The 21,257-nt window shown below is 35.8% G+C and overlaps 1 protein-coding gene across 30 annotated transcripts in view; it reads left to right on the forward strand.

Annotated features, from left to right (window-relative positions):
- Positions 1-21,257, forward strand: part of lrrfip1a (leucine rich repeat (in FLII) interacting protein 1a) — a 35,801-nt gene that overhangs the window by 9,059 nt on the left and 5,485 nt on the right. For 2 of the 30 annotated variants that reach the window (XM_067409471.1, XM_067409440.1), the window contains exons 2-23: positions 4,475-4,561; positions 9,794-9,811; positions 10,094-10,150; positions 11,129-11,173; positions 11,432-11,482; positions 11,625-11,657; positions 12,034-12,102; positions 12,190-12,231; positions 12,429-12,488; positions 13,254-13,337; positions 13,516-13,545; positions 13,895-13,951; positions 15,701-15,778; positions 16,159-16,284; positions 16,782-16,817; positions 16,921-17,046; positions 19,261-19,332; positions 19,743-19,913; positions 20,161-20,253; positions 20,389-20,481; positions 20,715-20,807; positions 21,083-21,206. In XM_067409471.1, coding sequence (XP_067265572.1) covers positions 4,475-4,561; positions 9,794-9,811; positions 10,094-10,150; positions 11,129-11,173; positions 11,432-11,482; positions 11,625-11,657; positions 12,034-12,102; positions 12,190-12,231; positions 12,429-12,488; positions 13,254-13,337; positions 13,516-13,545; positions 13,895-13,951; positions 15,701-15,778; positions 16,159-16,284; positions 16,782-16,817; positions 16,921-17,046; positions 19,261-19,332; positions 19,743-19,913; positions 20,161-20,253; positions 20,389-20,481; positions 20,715-20,807; positions 21,083-21,206 — 1,645 coding nt within the window. Of the gene's footprint in view, positions 1-4,474; positions 4,562-9,793; positions 9,812-10,093; positions 10,151-11,128; positions 11,174-11,431; positions 11,483-11,624; positions 11,658-12,033; positions 12,103-12,189; positions 12,232-12,428; positions 12,489-13,253; positions 13,338-13,515; positions 13,546-13,894; positions 13,952-15,700; positions 15,779-16,158; positions 16,285-16,781; positions 16,818-16,920; positions 17,047-19,260; positions 19,333-19,742; positions 19,940-20,160; positions 20,254-20,388; positions 20,482-20,714; positions 20,808-21,082; positions 21,207-21,257 lie in introns of those variants that run through there. The other 28 variants (XM_067409472.1, XM_067409445.1, XM_067409473.1 and 25 more) reach the window with 26 other exon arrangements.

Genomic DNA, 21,257 nt, shown 5'->3' on the forward strand with positions numbered 1-21,257 from the left:
AAATTTAGGAAACTTCCCCGGCTCAAATATTTGATTGTTAATATTTTTTCTGTAAAATGACAAACATAAATAGTGATGAAAGCAAAAATATTAAATGTCACAGAAGTATATTTACTGAGTAATCCACTATTTTGAAGAGGGGGGTCAAAATGATTTGGAAGATTTGGAGCCAATTTACAGCAGTGTACAATGACTTTAGAAAGATGGCAGCATCATCATCTTATTTTTACACAGAGATTGGTAGGTCTATTAGTGAAATCTGTTGACTTTAGCAATCTTTGTTTCATTATATGCCAACGGTGACTGTTCAAAAATGGCAAAAAGCACTACTTGTTTTTTGTTTGTTTTTTGCCCCAAGTTTAGGCAAAAGTTTGCCGAAAGTCGATGTCCCTACAATAACAGACCAGCGTGCATATATAAACTATTCATTCAAGAACGTTGTGCAAGTTTACTGCAACAATGGAGCCACGAACTTCACATACTTTTGAAAATCCAGCGTTTATTTGATCCTGACAAGCGCTCGTTGTCACAGTTCTAAACATGACGGCATTTTTCTTCTGTGAGGGGGTTTGGCGTCACAGCAGTTGGTTCCAACTCTTCCAATTGTTTGTGGACCATTTAAAGAACGCAACACACATCTCCCGGACATCCTGTACAATTCAACCAACCAGATGACTTCGATACTGCTGAAGTGTTTCCAGATAAGTGTGCCATATGCATCAGATGTTCAGCCAACGGTCCGCGGGTGTGGCGTTTGAGGCTGTGACTTTGCACACAGCTGATACTTATTGCATTTAAAGAGGAATGTCTGAAGAATAAATAATGTTTAAACTAGAAATATATCTTGTTTCCCTCTATCAAAAGAATTGCATAAAACATAACTCTCTGAGTACCAAAAATCCAAATGGTTAAGTTGAGGGACATTAACTTGCTCTCAAAACTGTATTTATAAAAATCTATATTTGAATCAGCTTTAAGGATGTTTGGAAGACGGGATTTTGTTCATTTTAACAGCTTCTGATGATTGAACCATATGGGGCCTTAAAAATGAAGATTCCAAAAGAAAAGTTTCATTTGTACAAGTTACTTGAGTTACAGACATGTAAACGAAAGAAGGAAGATATATCTCTAGTTTCAGTGTTATTTGTTCTCCAGACACTATTTTCTAAACACAATATCTCTCTGCTGTTTAAAAAGTTTTCCTACATTTGGTTCTTGACCATTGAAAATGTGTAAAATTCAACAATTTGGACATGGAGTCACATTGGAGTCCCAATATCTATGGGACTGAACTATATCAGGCCTTAAAAATGGAGATTCCAAAAGAAAAGTTTATTAAAAATGAGAATCTAGAAGGATATTAAGATATCTTGAATACTTTTAGAGTTATAGGCATGGGAACTTTGGAAAAAGAATATTTATGGCAGTTTGTTCTATGCAATTGAGCTGATAAGAGAAAAAAAAATGCATTACTAGTTTTAACATTATTTGTTCTTTAGCTATGCCTCTTTAAAAGAAAAAAGTATCAGCTGTATGCAAAGTGACCCACATTTATTTTTTTGCCCAAATGTGTACAATTTACTCATGGAGTCACATTAACATGTCCATCTCTGGGATTGAAGGGCTGAAGGGCTTTAAAAGGATACCAAAAGGAAAGTTTAAGAACCAGAATCTAAGAGGATATTAAAGATATCTTTAATACTTCTTGAGTTACAGGCATGGACCTCTGGTTGAGTTGACACGGAATGACCCTATTGTGTCTTATACTAGAGTAGTTTACACGGCGCCATATCAGCTAGAGCCACATAAACAAAAAATTGTCATGTAGTTACCAAAAAGTCTTGATTTTGTTAACTACTGAAATTAACGTTGTTGCAGGCCTGATGTAAACATGATGTACTCTGTGGCTAATTAGAGCAATTAAATATGGAATAGAAATATGTTTCTATTCCAAAAAAGGTCTCTACCAGACAGCTGTGGAACTAGCTCTTCATTCCCATTGAGAACAGCCACGTCACAGAGCTTTCATTAAATTAGAGCATTTTGGGTGTATTGATAGAGCCCGCTCCATTTGGGTCATTAAAAATAGCTGTTGAGAGAGTGAGAGGAGAGAGGTGTGTGAAATAGGCCAGATTGTTTTCCTCTTCTGTAAGAGTGTGTGGATTGTCACGATGGGGGGAAATGCGGATGACCCAGGCTATCATATGCTCACCGTGACCGATATCATGGTCTACTTTGATAACTGCAAGAAGGTAGGCCTTAACATGAAGATGGTTTTTCAAAAAACAAAAAGTTTGTTCTTTTAGTTCAGAGAGGAAGAATAGTGCATGCTTTCTTTAAGATGGGTAGCCTGCTTTTTTAGGTGCATATGCACAGTTGTATGCATTGAGTAAATAGATTTTGCTTGGTAATATGGGTTATTATTTCCTATTGATGTAAACCATAGTGTTTGCACATGTACATGCCCTCCACATCAGGACCGAGCAGCAGTGATGGATGGGTGTTTGTACGATCAGCAGTTAGCCCTGTTAATACTGCAGGAAGGGTGTGATCCAGGCTCGATTGTGAATGACTCAGCCCTCTGACTTCCTACTATAGTCAAAAAAAACATAGTTTTGGTTACCCTGTTAGCCACACAGTAATAGAGTGCATTTATTCCTGTATGTTTTCAGAAGACTCTGTTACTCTTGATGTTAAGTCTAAGTTTTTTTCCCCCCCCAAATGAAATATTATTCAGCATTTTCAGCACAGTCAAAGCCCTGTTGGGTGGTAATGCTGTTATTTTAAAGCTTGTATGCATAGGTGTATTGTTGTGCTCGTGGAAAATGTGTGTTGACATTAGTGAGAACCTGTTATAAACATGTTTGGACAGCTGCGTGATTGCTGAGGTTAGCAGTGGTAACTTCTCCCAGGCAGTTTATCTACATAATTATCTGCCTTCATTATAACAGTACAGACTAACATTAACATAAAATGGTCACATTTCCTGTTTACAAACAGTAGTGATTTTAGATATAAAGAAAAGATGTTTCTTTTAAATTTTGAACAATTATTTCTGAATTTGTATGACGGCAGCATCATATTTGAGCAATGCGGTTTTGTAAAATCTCATTAAGGATGAGAAAGATTACAGTTTCAGTTTATTTGCCTTACGTTATATTTTAAGAGCATTTGAATTGTGCCATGATTTGCTTATTTGGAAAGTTTAATCCATCCCAACATGGAAAACATCTTTGTGAGTGTGATTGTTTGAATTACTTGCTATACCTTTTTAAAAGTTTGGGGTCAATCATTTCTTTCAAAGAAATTAATACTTTTATTCAGCAAGGATGCATTAAAATGATCAAAAGTGACAGGAAAGACTTTTATAATGTCACAAAAAAGACATTTATAATGTTACAAAAGATTTGTTTCAAATAAATGCTGTTCTTTTGAACTTTCTAATCATAAAAGAATGTGCGTCAAAGAAATGTATCGCAGTTTCCACAAAAAAATATTAAGCAGAACAACAAGTTTCTAAAGTTAAAAGCAAAATTAAAGCCATCAGTTTCTGTTAGAACTACTACTATTAGAACGACTGTTGAAACTGTGGAAATATTTATTTTAGCTACATATTTTTTTTAACATCGTTGTTGGCAAAGGAACGCAAAGACCTTTGTGGTGAGAAACAGCTGCTTCCTTGGAAAGTTGCTTGACTGTTCAGGACGGAAGGCCTCAGTCTGAGACATTAAGATATGATCTGACATTTACTCGGGAACACATCATTATGGATTTCTCCATCAGCTAACAAACACAGGAAATCATTTTAAAGCTTGACATGCCTCCCTTTAAGTAGTTTCACTATTTTAACCCTTATTCTTTAATAACATTTTGCTGCATTATTCAGAATATGTTGTGGAACTGGTGCAAATCTGTGAATGTTACAGTCACGACTCAGGTGTAAAAATGATTTGTATGAAGGTAAGAGCGCGTGGAGTTAAGGTGCACACATCACTATGTGAGGATGTCTGTGATGAAATACTGGAGTTGAGGTTTCTTTTTCTTTTTTTGGTTGTTGCACATTTTGTGGCGTCATCTACAGGAAGGAAGTGTGCAGTGCTCTCTCTCTCCCCCTCATGCCTGACAGGGAGTCTTTTCCTTAAAAGGACTTTTAAAGTGTGATAGACTCAAGTCACACATACACGCATTCATGCTCATGTAAACAAACACATTGACAGCATGTGCACTTTGAGGTGTATACAGTTACAGTACATGAAACATTATGACAGGGAGGTACACAAACATGTTCATGTAATCATATGACATTATATTTCCTGTGATCCTGCTGTTCAATTTTTTTTTTATTTTTTTTTTAGTTTAATGCAAAGCTTTTAAGTTTTTGTTTTGTGTGTTTTTGCATTTACTACATTGCTCATGGTCTCATAGTCATGGTTTAATGACTTTACCTCTCTCTTTCCCCACCCGCCCCCTGCAGGCTGAAGCCCGTTTGGCAGCTAAGAGAGCAGCCCGTGCAGAAGCTCGTGAGATCAGAATGAGAGAACTGGAGAGACAACAGAAAGAGGTGAAGAAACACACAATCACTGTGAGCTAAATCTCAGGTTGAAATTTAGCCTTAGCATTGCTAAATGTTTTCATATGTCAAAATATGATTGGTCTTGATTCTGGAATCTATCTATCTATCTATCTATCTGTCTATCTGTCTATCTGTCTATGAGTGATACACATACATACACACATGCATACATAGATCAGATATATGTAGAAAGATTAAAAAAAAGAGCTCGGCAAACATTCAAGCATGACTGTGCTGTTCCTGCATCTAGATGTTTTGAGATGCCCACCAGCAAGATGTGACCTGGAAAATTCCCATCCCTATAGGGTCATTCTGTGTCAATTCAACCAAATTTCTGAAACGTTTGTTAATATTTGTTCTGTAAAATGACAAACATAAATAGTGATGAAAGCCCAAATATTAAATGTCACAGATGTATATTTACTGAGTAATCCATTATTTTGTAGAGGGGGTTCAAAATGACAGTTTTCACCTGAGATTTGGAGCCAAATTAGAGGGGTGTAAAAATTACTTTAGAAAGATGACAACATCATTATTTTATTTTTACATAGAGATTGGAAGGTCTATTAGTAAATCTGTAGTAATCTTTGTTGCGTTATAAAACAATCTTTAGCAATTCAACAATTTGGAGTCATTGGGATCCCAATATCTATGGAACTGAACTATATAGGACCTTAAAAATTAAGAATCCAAAAGTAATAATTCCAAAAGGAATATTTATGGCACTCAGGCAGGTTTGTTCTATACAGTTAAGCTGATAAGAAAAAAAAAAAAATACAAGAGATACATTTTCTAGTTTCAACATTATTTGTTCTTTAGAAATTCCTCTTTAAAAGAAAAAAAAAGTATCAGCTGTATACAAAGTGACACACATTTGGTTTTTGACCACTGAAAAGGTGTACAATTTTCCAGTTTACTCGTGGAGCCGCATTAAGATCTCCATATCTCTGGGATTGAACCATTGAGGGCCTTTAAAATGAAGATACCAAAAGGAAAGTTTGCTAAGAACCACAATCTAAAAAGATATTAAGATATCTTTAATACTTCTGTTACAGGCATGCGAACTTGAGGCAAAAAAACACAAGTGCTTTTTGCCATTTTTCAACCATCACCGTTGGCATATAATGAAACTGCTAAAGTCAACAGATTTCACTAATAGACCTACCAATCTCTGTGTAAAAATAAAATAATGATTCTGCCATCGTTCTAAAGTCATTTTTACACCCCTGAAAATTGGCTCCAAATCTACAAAATAGTGGATTACTCCGTAAATATACATCTGTGATATTTAATATTTTGGCTTTCATCACTATTTATGTTTGTCTTACTACAGAAAAAATATTAACAAAATCAAAAAATTTGAGCAGGGGACTTCTGGTTGAGTTGACATGAGTCTGTTTAAAGGGTTAGTTCACCCAAAAATGAAAATTCTGTCATTTATTACTCACCCTCATGCCGTTCCACACCCGTAAAACCTTCATTAATCTTCGGAACATAAATTGAGATATTTTAGTTCAAATCCGATGGCTCTGTGAGGCCTTCATAGGGAGCAATGACATTTCCTCTCTCAAGATCCATAAAGGTACTAAAAACACATCTAAATCAGTTCATGTGCGTACAGTGGTTTAATATTAATATTATAAAGCGACAAGAATATTTTTGGTGCGCCAAAAAAAAAACCAAAATAACGACTTATTTAGTGATGACCGAACACTGATTCATGAAGTGTATCGAATCTGCAGTTCAGAGCGCCAAAGTCACGTGATTTCAGCAGTTTGGCAGGTTTGAACCGCAATCCGATTCATGATTCGATACACTGAAGCAGTGTCGTGAAATCGGCCATCACTAAATAAGTCGTTATTTTGTTTTTTTGCCGCACCAAAAATATTCTCGTCGGTTTATAATATTAATATTGAACAACTGTACTCACATGAACTGATTTAGATGTGTTTTTAGTACCTTTATGGATCTTGACAGACGAAGTGACATTACAAATAACCCCCATTACACAATTTGTTGAAACACAGGAAGGAGACCTTTCCAACAGCATTCAAGAGAGTGTTGAGCTGTAGGCATGTAAAATCGCAGTTACTTCCCATAATGTTGCTGCTAATAATGTTTATGAAGCCTTGGCCTCTGCACACTCACAATATTTTTTTTCAAGTATTTGTTCAAGCAGAAAAGGCCTTCTTTATTCTCAAAATTAAATGCTTCTCATGGTCTTGTTGACTTAATCGGCTGACAGAGTTGTACAGGAGCATGTTCAATTTGTTTAATCTTCATCATGATTGTGGGCTCTGTGCTTTGAAGGACATGTTTTGGCTGGGTTAATGGGGATCAGGGTCAGATAATCACCCCTTGGGTCAGGACCTCCTAAAAGCCCATTTGAACTGCCTAATTGGAACTTCAGCCTAATGCTCAGAAATATCACAGGTTACATCATGAGCACTTTGGTGTTTTTACATAGATTGCTATTTTCATATGGGGTCCAGTGTTGCTTAAGAGCCCACTGACTTCCATTTTATGGACCAAACAAACAAACAAACAAAACAGATTTTTCAATATATCTCTTTGACATGTGAAATTATGACAATTTACATTTCTGTAAAGGTCTATCAGCAGCAATTAAAAAAATAACATGGAATTAATTTATTTGGATTCTTTGTCTGAGGAATTTGTTCAAATAGTATTAACATTCATGAAAAAGCAAGATTTAAAGGATTTAAAGCAAGGGTATTGTTTGTTTCCAGCTCATTAATATGAGTATGAGTCATTCTGTATAATTAGTATTAATGCAGTATGTCTGCTCATGCTGGTTTGCTACAGCCGGCTGCACACAGTAAGTGAGGTATGTATGGCATGGGTTCAGTAGCACAAATACAAACTAATTGTAGATTCCTTCAGATATTTAGGGACATTTGATTAGGCGCATATGAAGGAACTATTGCTCAGGGGACCATCAGAAGTGAATGGAAAACCAGAAACTCCCACTGTGGTACCTGAGCTCAGACGCAACAAACTTATGTAATGAAGATAAACACAGCCTTCACACATACCCGGGTCACACTTGAAAGATTAGCTAGCATTCAGAGTTAAGCCTGGTTTGATCAGGAGGTGTGTGAGAATGTTAAGGGTGTGCGCTTTGTGGCTTTAAAACTTCAGCCAAGTCTTAAAGTAGATTATGAGCTTTCAGCCGTACCTGCAGCAGGATAACAGACTCCGTTTCTATTCACTATCTGGATGTGACCATTATGATAATCAGGAACACAATGACTCAAGATTGAACATGCTGTGACATAAAATAGATCTGGAAGGGTTCAGTCAGAAATTTTGTGAAGATGAACTTGTAGCGCGCACAGGCTCTGGGGTTTGGATTATATGAAAAGACTATATCTTTGGGATCATAGAAAGCCTCTTGTCTCCCTCAGTCCTGAGGTAGACGGAGACACTGTGACTCTAGCAGGACGGCTTGCAAGCGACTAGTACATAGAGGGGCTAAGGAAGTGATCAATGGGCGGCCCCAGACCCCTGTGTTGAGGAAGGTGAGCTTGAATTTACTAGATAAGCATTGGAAAGATAAGAAATTACTGACATAATGAGAAGTAACTGGTTTATTGATGCATTTAGTGTTCCATACTAGCATCAGGTGATCTGATCAGGTGTGTTTTATTCAGGTTTTATTTATTGTATGACCTGTTGACTTAGGGGCCGTTTACACTACACCGTTTACTACTGAATTATTTTTATGCGTTTTGGCCGTTCATTTACATGACAATGGCGTGTAAATGACTTTGAAAATGGGTTTTCAAAGTGCAAGTTTTTGTCTTTATTGTAAACTACAAAAATGTGAATTTGTGAAAACTAATTTGTCATGCGCATGCATATTAGCACGTCCTGATTTTGCTGAGTTAGATGTGTTCCTGGGTCAACATATTATGTTGATCCTGGAACAACATTCCAGTCTAAAAATTTAGTCTTAACCCTATTCCTACCCCTAAACCTAACCCTACCCATAAGTTATCCCAAAAATCAGAGGGAAATGATAGATGAATAACACTGATGTAGAAGCACCAATTCATGATTCATGAAAACTTTTCCATTTTTAGTACATTGTTGTCATGTAAACGTACTCTTAATGAAAAATTTTGAAACTGGTATGTGCTTGTCAGAAAGTTGGGTTGGGTTGACTTAAGGATAGCTCTGCAAAGTCACATGGACTTAATTTTTTGTTTTGTGCCAGATGCGGTTTGAATGCCAGTGTTTTTTTGTTTTTTTAATTTGATAGGTAAAATGTTATTTGGTCATCATAAACATTTTTTCTTATCATACCCTGACAATTTCTTTGACTAGTTTGTGAGAATGCAGAGATTTGTGGAAATAAATGAGCATTGATGTTGTGATAAAGTCTGTAATTTAATACTTAAGGTGTAAGATTATTCCAATAATGAGATTTTGTTACAGCAATGTCAACAAACACTTATCAAAACTGGTGCACCCCACCCTGAGTGGGTGGATTTTTACCATTATAGGGTTGTTGTGTAGAATTACTGCCGACACATTTATGTTCAAACACCATGTAAAAGTGAATTTTGCATAATAGGTTCCTTTTTAAAACCCAAATCTTCAGCTTTTCTGCTGATTTAATGATTACTTGTGAAGAAATTATGGCCAAAGTGTGTTAGTGTAAATGCACCACTGCTTTACTAGTCTAGTGCTACATGGCTTTGGTCACTAATGGACTGAATGAAACCTTAAACATCAGTGGAAAGAATCCTGTTACCCAATAGACCAGATCACATGAGCATCTTTAACTCTTGAGTATATCTTTAGATATCTGAACAGTTGCCTGGCATAATTCAGATGCTTTTATTAACTTGCAGTGTTTTAAAATTCCTGACTGATTATTCTGTCGCATCTGTAATGCCTTTGAATTTTGCTGCTTGTTGATCCACATGACCTTCATGTATTTGAGTCCAGTATGTGAGCTGGTGTTTCTCACTTTCACCTGTAAGGCCAGGTAACATGACACCAGCCTGATGGATTGCTAAAAATTTATCAGCTTTCTCTTTCCATTCTATTATCTTTGTGTACACAGTTCCACTTGGTAGCTCTCTGTCATGTCAAATAATCAATGCCCTCTCTTTTCCCCCTTCTTTCCCAATCTGGCGTCTTTCTTTGCTTTGCTCATCTGATCCTTTTTGCTGGCCTCCTGTGGTGTAGATTTATCAGGTGCAGAAGGTAGGACTCTTGATTCTGTAGATCTACTCTACATATTTTAATTCCTTTCCTTCTGTTCTTGCTTATTTAGCTGTTTCTGTACTTTTTATGAGTTTTTTTTGTAATGAGGTTTTAGGTTCTAGATTTTTTTTTAATCTCTGGACATCACTGATCTACTGTATATTAATCTATCCTTCTAATGTCATATTCTGTTTAGTCTAATGTAAACACCTTCAGGTCCTTCTTCTTACCCGAACTTCCTTTATTTTTCTCTCCTGGTTTCTGTTGAAATTCTCATTCCAGAAATACTATGGACTGGATAACCTGGACAACAAATGGGGGGACATTGAGCAGTGGATGGTACATTCACTGTTGGCATTTTTTGCATGTGTCAGGCCTCTAGTTTTATCAGCATGTGACTTGCCATAAAGGATGCATTCATGTTTTTTTTAACTGTTAATAATTAAGAGAGTTTTGATGTTGGATATCAGCACAGGGTTGTATGTCTCAACACAATATAACACTAGGTCAAAACCTCTACATGGCTGATTTGCACATTCAACAAGTGAAATAAGCCTTTATTAATTTGCGTTTTATGGCACTGTAGATACTTTTATGTATACTACTGTTTGTTGTGAAAGTAGTCTTTTATGCTTACCAAAGCTGCATTTATTTGATGATAAAAAATAAAGTAAAAATGGTAAAAATTGCAAAATACTATTTTCTATTTCAATATATTTTAAAATGTAATTTATTCCTGTGATGCAAAGCTGACATTTCAGCAGCCATTACTCCAGTCTTCAGTGTCACATGATCCTTCAGAAATCATTCTTATATGCTGATTTGCTGCTAAAGAAACTTTTCTTATTATTATCCATGTTGAAAACAGTTGTGCAGCTTAATATATTTGTGAAAATTATACCTTTTTTTCCAGAATTATTTGATAAACAAAACTTTTGATCAACTTACTGCATCCTTGATGAATGAAAGTATTAATTTATTTAAAAAAAAAATTCTTACTGATCTCAATTCTTACTAACCTGATAATGTGAGTGTATGCATTTCATGTTATTTTACAAAAACAATAACAACTGTACAATTAATATTGTGGGTTGTTTTTATTATTACTGATTATTACTGATAATTAGATTATTACTGATTTGCATGCTTCCATTGCTCACCTTGCTTGCTGAGTGTTGTGTATCTGTCTCCTTTGCCATCTTGCATATATTATACTTCTCTTCTCTTCTCTTCTCTTCTCTTCTCTTCTCTTCTCTTCTCTTCTCTTCTCTTCTCTTCTCTTCTCTTCTCTTCTCTTCTCTTCTCTTCTCTTCTCAGGAAGACAGTGAGCGATATACTCGTGTCTCACGGAGACATGCTTCGGTTTGTATTTCTGTCTTTTCACTGTCTGTCCTCCTCAAACCTCCATGCACACTTGTCAAGCAAAACATTTCACAATAAGTTTGTGCTTTAGGAAAACACTTGAAAAACACTTTATTTAAACTCAAATGCAATTACCTAGAGACATTAAGACAGACTTACATTTTGGGGCTCACACTAGTGATATGTTGTATACTTAGGCTAACTTTGGGCTCCATCTCATTTTACCTCTCTTTTTTTTTTTTTTTTTTTTCATCCAAGGTGTCAGATGATGAAGAACGAATGTCAGTGGGGAGCAGGAGCAACATACGGGTCAGTATCAGTGTAACTGTATAGTTCCTGTGTACTGTGGGTCAGAGTGTATGGTGAAGGTGTATGTGAGTGTGTTGTCTAAAGGTTATAAATCCGTCCAAAATGTTCTTCATGCTGATGATGGTTTTGTTTGTCTGGGCAGTTGGATTTGGATGCGGCGGGTGCTTATGGCGGGGTAAGAATTTCAGGGTGGGAAATGTTTCTTCAGGCACCGGTTTTGTGTCTTTCATTACTTTCGGTTCCTGTTAAAGTGAGATGAGCACGACATAACTGAGTTCACAAAACATTTTATTTTTGCACTGTGGTGTGTTTCAACTAAGTATAGCTAATTGTAATATGTGATGCTACATTTGTGATGTTTTGAAGTGTTCCATGAACATTACAAATCAAGAGGTGTGATCTGTACTCTGGGTTTTATGACGGTTTGTGACAGTTAAATGTCTATTAAGTGTCTGAATCTTCACCTGCATGTCACAGTGCACAACTACGAAGTATTGAGCAGTAAATTCTGCGGTTTTAATCCTACTTCCCTTTCCCACCATCTTGTCCAGCTTCCCCAGGCCGCCTCCTCTCACTCACATAAGAAGTCCAAGAAAAAGAAAAAACATTCTTCTAAAACCGTACGTTCACAGCAATTATGCACATCCCATTTGTGTTCTATAAAGAGAGGATGTTCTATCAATCATGACATGTTGTCTTTCCCACAGAGCAACGGCTATGATGATGATCTCAGCACATTGTCTAGTCGGGTTAGTGGCCCAAATAACCGTGTGATGATCGTGTTTGAGTATTAATAACGTGTTGATTCATCTATAATGACTTCTAGGAGGATGTGTTGTTTACACATTTGTGGTGATCATGATGCAGCAGTGTGACTAACTGTGGTGTGATGTGCTACAGATTGGTTGTGATGGTTGTAAGCTGACTTCTGTGTATTTATGCGCAGAGCTCCAGAATCAGTGATGAGAGCAAAATGTTGCGCTCCTCTAGACTCGATCTGCAGTCGGTGGGTTTCAGTCTTGCGTCTCTTTAACTTCATGATTTTCTGGCCTAGTGACTTTTTATGTAATTAACTTTAAATTATATCTAACATGAGTGGATGATTGTCACTGTGTTTGAGAAAGCATGCGTTTGTTTATGAAATGCCCTAGTGGTCGACTAATATATCTGCTTATATTTGGCATTTTGGCCGATAAGTGTCAAAGAATTTTATTTTATTTTATTTTATTTTATTTTATTTTATTTTATTTTATTTTATTTTATTTTATTTTATTTTATTTTATTTTATTTTATTTTATTTTTTATTAATACCAGCTTGGCCAGTGTGGGAGACCAGCTAAAACAAACTAAAGGCTTTAGATTTTCTGCACAGGCAACTTGTAAAATAGTAGATGTTACATGACTAATTACTACTACAGGTGTGGTTCTAATGGTTTTATGCATGGGAATTGTACCAAAATTAAAGGCTTTTCACACTAAACTTTTTTAAATCCAAGGTTAAAGCCACTTTTAAACTACTAAATTAAAAGTGTGAGCACTATGAAATCCCAATCCAGGGTAATGTATAAACCAGTGTAAAGTTGAAAAAAGATAAACAAAAAAAGATGTTTAAAATGTCCTCGGTGAATGTTTTCAAGTGTGAAAAGCCGATATAATACAATTTTCGACTTCAGCTGGCATGATGCCCTTGCATTGCAGCTTTTCCTGCCATCTCTCACACCTCTGTCTTCATCAACATTCATTCCATCTACATTATTTCCCATTATTTTAGAGAGCCTACTATTCTTCTGAGTTGTACAGCAGCAGTAGTAGTTATTCCTCTAAACATCAAGTCCCCTCCTACAGTGGCTACCAGGTCTGTTATCTTCATCCTCTCCTTTCATCACACTTAATCTCTGCCCAGTGATCAAATCCCCTCTTTTCTCTATATCATTTGGAGCGTTCTTTTTTCTGTCATGTCTACCCTGTTTTGCTGTTCTCCACCTTTTCAGTCAGTATTTGGTTTGAAATGTTCATCTCTCCTGTCTGTTTAGCTCCCTTTGCTGCACAGCAGGAAGCACAGGGTTTGTGCTGCTCCTCATATTACCCTCTGCCCCACAGCACTTCCTGTACAATAATATTTGCAGCTCTGTACACACATTGTAGATGCTTTCACTCTCTCATCCACAGCAGGTTGTGTAGGGTTATTAGACCTTAAACCCAAACAGACCACAAACACCTGAGTACTGAGCTAATTGCTTGTGCTTTGGCTTTGACGTGCAGTACAGCTGTATCAATGCATTATGCACAAAAGGAGAACTGAGACTGTAGAGAGTTTGCATGCTTACTTGCATTAGTGGTTATGGGTCAGACCTTGAGGTGTGATTATAAATGTTGTTTCTTGTCTGTGTGTCTTTATCTGTCCACTATCAGGGCTCTATATATGAGGACAGTCTCTACAGTGGCTCTCGGCGCTCCAGTGCTCGTGCTGTAAGAATGATAGAGCTAAATGTGCATGAAATTTTTACCCTATTAATCTGTGAATTCAGTTCCCTAACCATTAAAAAGTGTGAGTTTTTAAAATTAATTTTTGATGTGGGCTCATCATTATTGAATAAAGGGTTCTTGTTTATAATGTTGTTACTCAGACTATAGAGTGCAACAGTTGGGTTCCAGAAGTAAAAACTCCATTCATTTCTCCATAAGGAAAATTGATTTTGAACGATAACTTATAAACCTTTAAAGACAAGACCTGCTGTGAGCTAAGAGGTTGTTAATTGATGTATTTGCAATCAATTAACATTCCAAGGTGAAAAACTACATTACCCATGATGCTGTACAGAAAATTACATCAATCGGAGAGTTGAAAAAAGCAACGCAAGTCAAAAGATGTGGGCTGCATCCGAAAACCTAGGTAGCTGTCTTGCTGCCTCGCTGTCTTATAAGAGAATGACTTGTACGGCAGCGTTTGTGCATGAAGGCACCTCACGAAACTGATTTCGGACAGACTTCTGAGGCAACGTAACAGTTTAATGATCTACAGCAATACAGCGCGGGCTTTTGGTGAGAACTAAACAAATAATTAATTACTACAGTAGTAATTTCTCGATAGAAATTATATCAAAATTGAAATATGTTGGTCAAAATCGTACATACACACAAACTGAGCAGCAAACGCAACTTTCGGACGCCATCTTTATTTTTCTAGCTCAAGTGTCACAGAATGGAAATTGTGGGATATCAAAGGCAGCTAAGGATACATCTATGCTTCCTTCAAAAATCGATCTGAGGAAGGTATCTCATGAGACCGGAAGTGAAGCTAACATTGGATTCGGACATGCCTTCATGCCTTACTACCTTGAAATGTGTCCTCAGAAGGCAGCATTTTCCAGTTTCCATGAAGCACTGCGAATGCCGTAATCGAGTCGATCTCTCTATACTCTCAAAATACTTAAATGTTTGTTTATATATGTATATTTTGCAATAAACTTAAAATATATTGTTTTTATATATAATCAACATTGGTAAATGAGTAGTTTTATGTTTCTCCATCATTTTTAATTAGTTTATGCTGTTTGCACTGCTTCATGGGTTTGTAGTTCTTTCCCTCAGTAAAGTTAAGTATAGCCTTTTACCTTTTGTATTTTTGTCTGGTTTTCAAATATTTTCTTGCTTCAAATCAAAGTTTCTAGAGTTGTGATTCACTTCGTAGCTGGTTGTCTTGGTTCATGGCTTATAACTCTTTAATGAAGTTTTTTTTTAAATCCCTAAAAATGAACGGAAAAAATGCTTCAGGAACCAGTGCCGCTGAAAAAGGGGGCGGGCACTAATGCACTCGATTCACAAAATACTCTTTGTATACATTTTAAGTGTCTGTTTTGTTTTTTTGTTAATTTGAGGCTAAAACAGGCTGCTTGTGTGTCATGAAAAAGTCAAAATAAGTCAAATTGGTATTTCATATCTACTACCCATCTAACTCATTCAGAGGATCTGCAAGACAATAACAGGCATGTGTGATGTTAAAGTCATTCACCAGCTTATTTTTCTGAGTTTTGTTTGAATTTTTTTTTTTTTTGGAGAAGCTTATAGATGTGCGGTGACTGCAAGAGGCCTGGAATGTCTGTCAATCTCCAATCTTTGTGTATATACATATGTACATCTTCTCTCTTGCGCTGTCTCTCTCTCTTTCTCTGATTCTTCACATTCTCATAGTGCGTGTGTATGTGTGTGTTCCTCTAGTCCTCTGAATACAGTGGTTTCCTGGGCTCCAGCTCTAGGACTTCGTCCAGGGCAAATTCTGCGTGTGGCAGCCCAGTGGTGAGCAACCTAGTGTCACTGATTCCCAAAATGATCTTGGATCAAGTTTTATTTCACAGTGACAGATTCAGTTACTGCTACGTCCAACCAGTTTAAGTGGCTTTTGCTTTTAATGTTGGTTAAACTGTTACTGTGTGTGTGTCGATTGTGGATGTTTCTACTTGAGTCATGAATGTGCGTTCAAATGATAAATTAAACTTGATGTTTACCCATTAATTACTTTAACAGTATAAGAAAGGATGTCTCGGATGATGTGTGTTTGTGTGAACTCCTCCTTTGGGTGCATGCAAAAAGCCAACTGTTAAACTTGGACGTTAAGACTTAAATGGTTGAAATACTTCTCGCATTGATGTTAATTGCTGCCATCTGGTGGTTTCCAGGAGGACTGCAGCAGCAGCTCTGTGGCTAGTTTTATGCGCAGCACAGCTAGTATCAGTGGCCTTTCTAGAGACCTTGACCGTGTCATCATTCCTGACCTGCCGAATGTTAATGGGAGGCTGTCTATGGTACGAGAGTGAAATCTTGGGGTTCATGTGCTCTGTGGTGATTGATGCCCTGGTTTAAAATGTGTGTGTATTTATGCATAAAAGAAATGGCATGTTGGATTGAGGTGATGGTGTGCATGGTCTGTGGTCATTTGTTTCAGCAAGATTTTATGTGCAGAAAAGCATTGAATTCTTGAGTGCCATGATTTTTGATGGAAATTTCCCGTTGTTAATATTATACTTCAAGTTTATTTTACAAAGATTTTTGCAACACCTTGAGAATTATTACAGAATTACGTGCTGGTTTCATTTTGATTCATCAGTCTTATTAATCAAACTGGTTTTTTTTTTCCTCTAATAAATGAATAATTAAAAAAAAAGTCTTTGTTACTAACTTTTGTGTCAACAGCATGTGGACAACAATAATAACAGTGAATGAATAAGAGACTTGTAATGGCTCGACTTGACTTGCAAGACTACAAAACCTATTGAATTTGTATAATTTTGTTTATTTACAGGTTGATGACAAGTTAGAGCGAGACTACATAGAAAAGGTTTGTGACTTTGTTTTATTTGTGTAGAACTTTTACCAATTAAGCATATTGTCATGGTGAGCTGTATAAACAATCGATTTGACTTATGGCTTTGTTTTTTTAGGGCTCTTCACGAGCATCAACTATATCTGGCGCCACTCTTACCTCTCTGGGTGGGACATCCTCACGGAGAGGAAGTGGAGATACATCCGTCTCTGCTGACACAGAAGCATCCATACGGGAAATCAAGGTGTTTGTCCTGATCTATTTGTCTGGTGCCAGTTTAAATTTAGACAGCAGGTTTATATAACCATATGAATTCATCCCATGATTTACTGGTATGCTTTTGCTGTTGACAGACATACAGTAAATGCAATATTTATTTATTTATTAATTAAATTTCTTTATATTCTATTCAGACTTCATACCATAAACTAACCCCTCTAGTTAAGGGGTTAGTTTATTTACGGTCACATTTATATTTGATGTTGATTTTGATTTTCAAAATTAAAAGCCATACAGTCAAACCGAAAATTAAGACATTTTTGATATTTTCGGTATATTTTTATAGTGGGTGCAGGACACTATAGTTCATTTATGTAAGTGAATGAACCAGTAAAATTGTTAAAAATTTGGAACCAAAAATTCTTCAGACAATTTGACCTGACCATGTTTTGCTTAAGTGTAATAAGACCTACAGTAATTAAGATTAATTTTTTCTGACACAGTTTAACTCGGAGATCTTGTCATATTTTATTACCATTATAGTGAATAAACTGTATTATGTGCACCTATATTCAAGGTGTCTGAATAAATTTTGGTTTGACTGTAATTATTTAAGTTAAGTGTTTTTTAACGTGGTTAGAAAAAATAAAAAGTTAAAAATGCTTTGGTAAAAATCTGTTTTAGGGTGCAGATATTGCCCTTTAATCTGAGTTTCCGGCACTGTATCACATCACGTTTTGTTTAGTATTATTATCATTATTATTTTTTTTATAATATAATATAATATAATATAATATAATATAATATAATATAATATAATATAATATAATATAATATAATATATAATTTTTTTTTTTTTTTTTTGTAGGAGTAGTAGTATAATTTTGTATGATAAGATGCTCATTTTCATCATACACCTTCTTCACAGAAGTACACTGTCATTTTCTTTCTTCACATGTTGCTCAGTCTGGTTCCTAGAGATCTACAGTACCTTCCTTCAGAGTCACATCTAATCAAACACACCTGAACCACATAAGTCAAAATCTGCTAAGGGGTGATTAAATGTAACAAATCATGTAAAAATGTACGTAATGTAAAAAAAAAAAATCATCTTTTATTGGAAAATTAAACGTTTTATCAAACTTTGAGAGGATACTAAGAGGATAGTATTCAAACTACATTTTATAAAAATCACCTGTCAAGTTTATAATATATATTACATCAGCACATGAAAGTCCAATTGGACTACAGGGACTCAAGATCAATCATTTAACAGTTCATCTATTGCCAAGATATGAAAAAGATCAGTCATGAATAGAAAATTATGAAATTTTTATTATTGAAATTATTAAAATCAGGAATGTCAGAATCAGAATGCATTTTTAGTATTTTACTCAGTTCCCTGATCATTCCAATTCAGTTTCAACGAATGAAGGAACTCTGCTTCTCGTAAATACTACAGTGTATTGTGCACATTATTTTTGGACAGACATCGATGTCATGATATTCAAATGATGTGGATTTGAAAACGGGTGGATCATATGGTAATAATGATTTGTTTCTCAGACGGCAAATATTCAGTGAAGTGACTGATAACCATGAGTGTGTCGAAGTTTTTAGTTCTAACATTCCAACCGACAGCCAGCCTCAGTTTTTGACAGCTTGGGTAATGTGCATAAGGGTTGAACTTGATTTTTGGGTAATTATAAAATGTGCTAGAGACATTTTAAATGGTTTCTGTGTAGTTCATTATACTGACGGAATGTGTGTATTGTATGTGTATATTTTACGGAATTTATTTTGTAGCTTAAATAAATTACATGATATCAGATGTTTGGCTTGTCAAAAATGTTACATTCAGCGGTCACAAATTCATTGTTCAAATTCAAGTTCTTTTTTTTAATCCAGGAAAGGAGTGGTTTTTATTTCTCTCTTAAAACAAAAATCTTTTATTTGAATCCACAAGATCCTGTTGTATATAATAGTGTAAAATCACTTTTTAAAACTGTTGTTCCATTATTACCCCTTTGCAGACTCATAACCAAGATGTATGTTTGTTAAACTCTTCAGGAGTAGGACTGAGCACCTGCTATAATCTGCTTCACTGTTATTTTCTACAGCTTTGTACTTTCTTGCACAGTATTTATCTGTAAATCAGTCTGGCACCCTTCCATTGTTCTTCCTCCACTGCATCCTTTATCCTTCCTCCTCATTCTCACTTTTCATGCTTTTCATTTAGGAGATCCATGAGCTTAAGGATCAGATTCAAGATGTGGAGGCGAAGCACATGCAGAACCTCAAAGAGCTCAAGGTACATGTCTGATAAAGACAGTGCCTGTCAAAAGCCCAGCAAGAACCTGCTTTGAGTTACATATGACAGTGCTGGCAAAGGAACAACAGCTCAAATTTGTGCTTTTTAATCAGCGAGTGGTTCACTCGGAACATGACGAGATTATGTGATATCTGGCCTCTGGTTCTTATCTGGCTCTCGTCTTGCATGTTCATACTTCTGTGCCATAGAAGTCTATAGTCTGATTTCTCTCCCTTGCTTCCATCTTTGACTTAATCTTTTTCTAAAAAACATAATTACACATCTTTCTTCATGATTTTGTAATGAAATTTAGTCTAAAAGTGTGTTCATGGTTAATTTAGTAAGTATTTTATTACGTGTTCAGAGGTGTTTTGTGAGTGTGCTGATTTATGGTGTCTGACTTTTTGAAGGATTCCCTTTTGGAAGTGGAAGAAAAGTACCGTAAGGCCATGGTGTCCAATGCACAGCTGGACAATGAGAAGACCAATATGATGTATGAAGTGGACACTTTAAAAGACTCTTTAATGGAACTGGAGGAGATGCTTTTTGAAACACGCCGTGAGCTTGAGGAAAAGTGTAAGGTCTGTACAGTCAAGTGTGCATTATAGTAAGTTGTAGTAATGGTTTGTTGTAATACATTGTCGAATAATAGCTTACATTTAAATAGTACGTTTTACTTCATTAATTTTTTTACTAATAACCTTTTTGTTATTGTTTGTAATTTCTTTTTGTGAGAAAAATGAGAGTACACTCACACTGTAAATCTTTGAATTTAAAAGAAATAAAAAAAAAACTAAAAAGCAGTACTGTTTTTTTTTTTTTCTCCAGGATCTTGAACGAGAGAAGCATGCTCATAGTATACTGCAGTTTCAGTTCAGTGAAATGAAGGAGACATTGAAACAGAGTGAAGAACTGCTCACTGTGAGTATTGTTGTATTGAAACTTTTGTCGTGAAACTTTTGTATCTTTCAAATGCTTGGCTTCTGCTCATCTGCCTGAACAACTTCTCATTCCCTTTATATTTGCTCTTCTTCCATGCATAATACCTCTCTCTAGGAGATCCGTCAATTACGGCTCAAGCAAGATGGCTTTGTTAGGGAGATTTCTGACCTCCAGGAAACTATTGAGTGGAAGAATAAAAAAATTGGGGTATGATCCCTCAGTATCCAACTCCCCATAAAAGTTTTATTTGACTTTACCTTCATGTTAAGAGAATTATAATTTCACTTTTAAAACGTATAGATTTGCTTGGTTCTACATCTGTTTCCTGCTCTTTCTGTTTTCCTGTTCTTGTCATTTGCAGCATTGATGTTTTCATTGCTTTCACCTTCTTTTTCTCGTCTTTGCTGCATCTTTGCCAAATCCCTTCTGGTGCTGTTCAGGCATTAGAGAGACAGAAGGAATTTTCTGATGCCATTCGAAATGAGCGGGATGAGCTCAGAGATGAGGTTGTTCAGCTCAAAGATATTTTGAAGGTATTGATATGTGTGGTGAAAACTAGGACTCATTCTTTTCCAATGAACATTTCCTAACAGAACAAATATCCAGATCCAGAATATAATATAATCAAGACTGATTCGTTAACACCCAACTTCTGACTGAATGAACAGAATATTATATTATATTATAATATTAGTGCATCAACAAATAGACACATTTATAAAAATAAATTGGGCCTAGTGTATCTAAATTTAACCTGAATCTGTTTTTAAACTAAGTTTACTAATGTTAATTTTTTTTTTCTGTACAGAAACATGGTATTGTCCTTGGACTAGACTTAGCCACAAATGGAGAAACGGGGGAAGAAGTTGGAAAGGCTGAACAGAATTCTCAAACAGCATCAGCTGAAATCCGAGAGGGGAGTAGTGTACTTGGTAAGCTGCTTTTCTTAACTTAATTCATTGCATGCCTACATTACTTTTTAT

The sequence above is a fragment of the Chanodichthys erythropterus genome, chromosome 14 (assembly GCF_024489055.1).
Source record: "Chanodichthys erythropterus isolate Z2021 chromosome 14, ASM2448905v1, whole genome shotgun sequence".
In the NCBI taxonomy this organism is placed as follows: Eukaryota; Metazoa; Chordata; class Actinopteri; order Cypriniformes; family Xenocyprididae; genus Chanodichthys; species Chanodichthys erythropterus.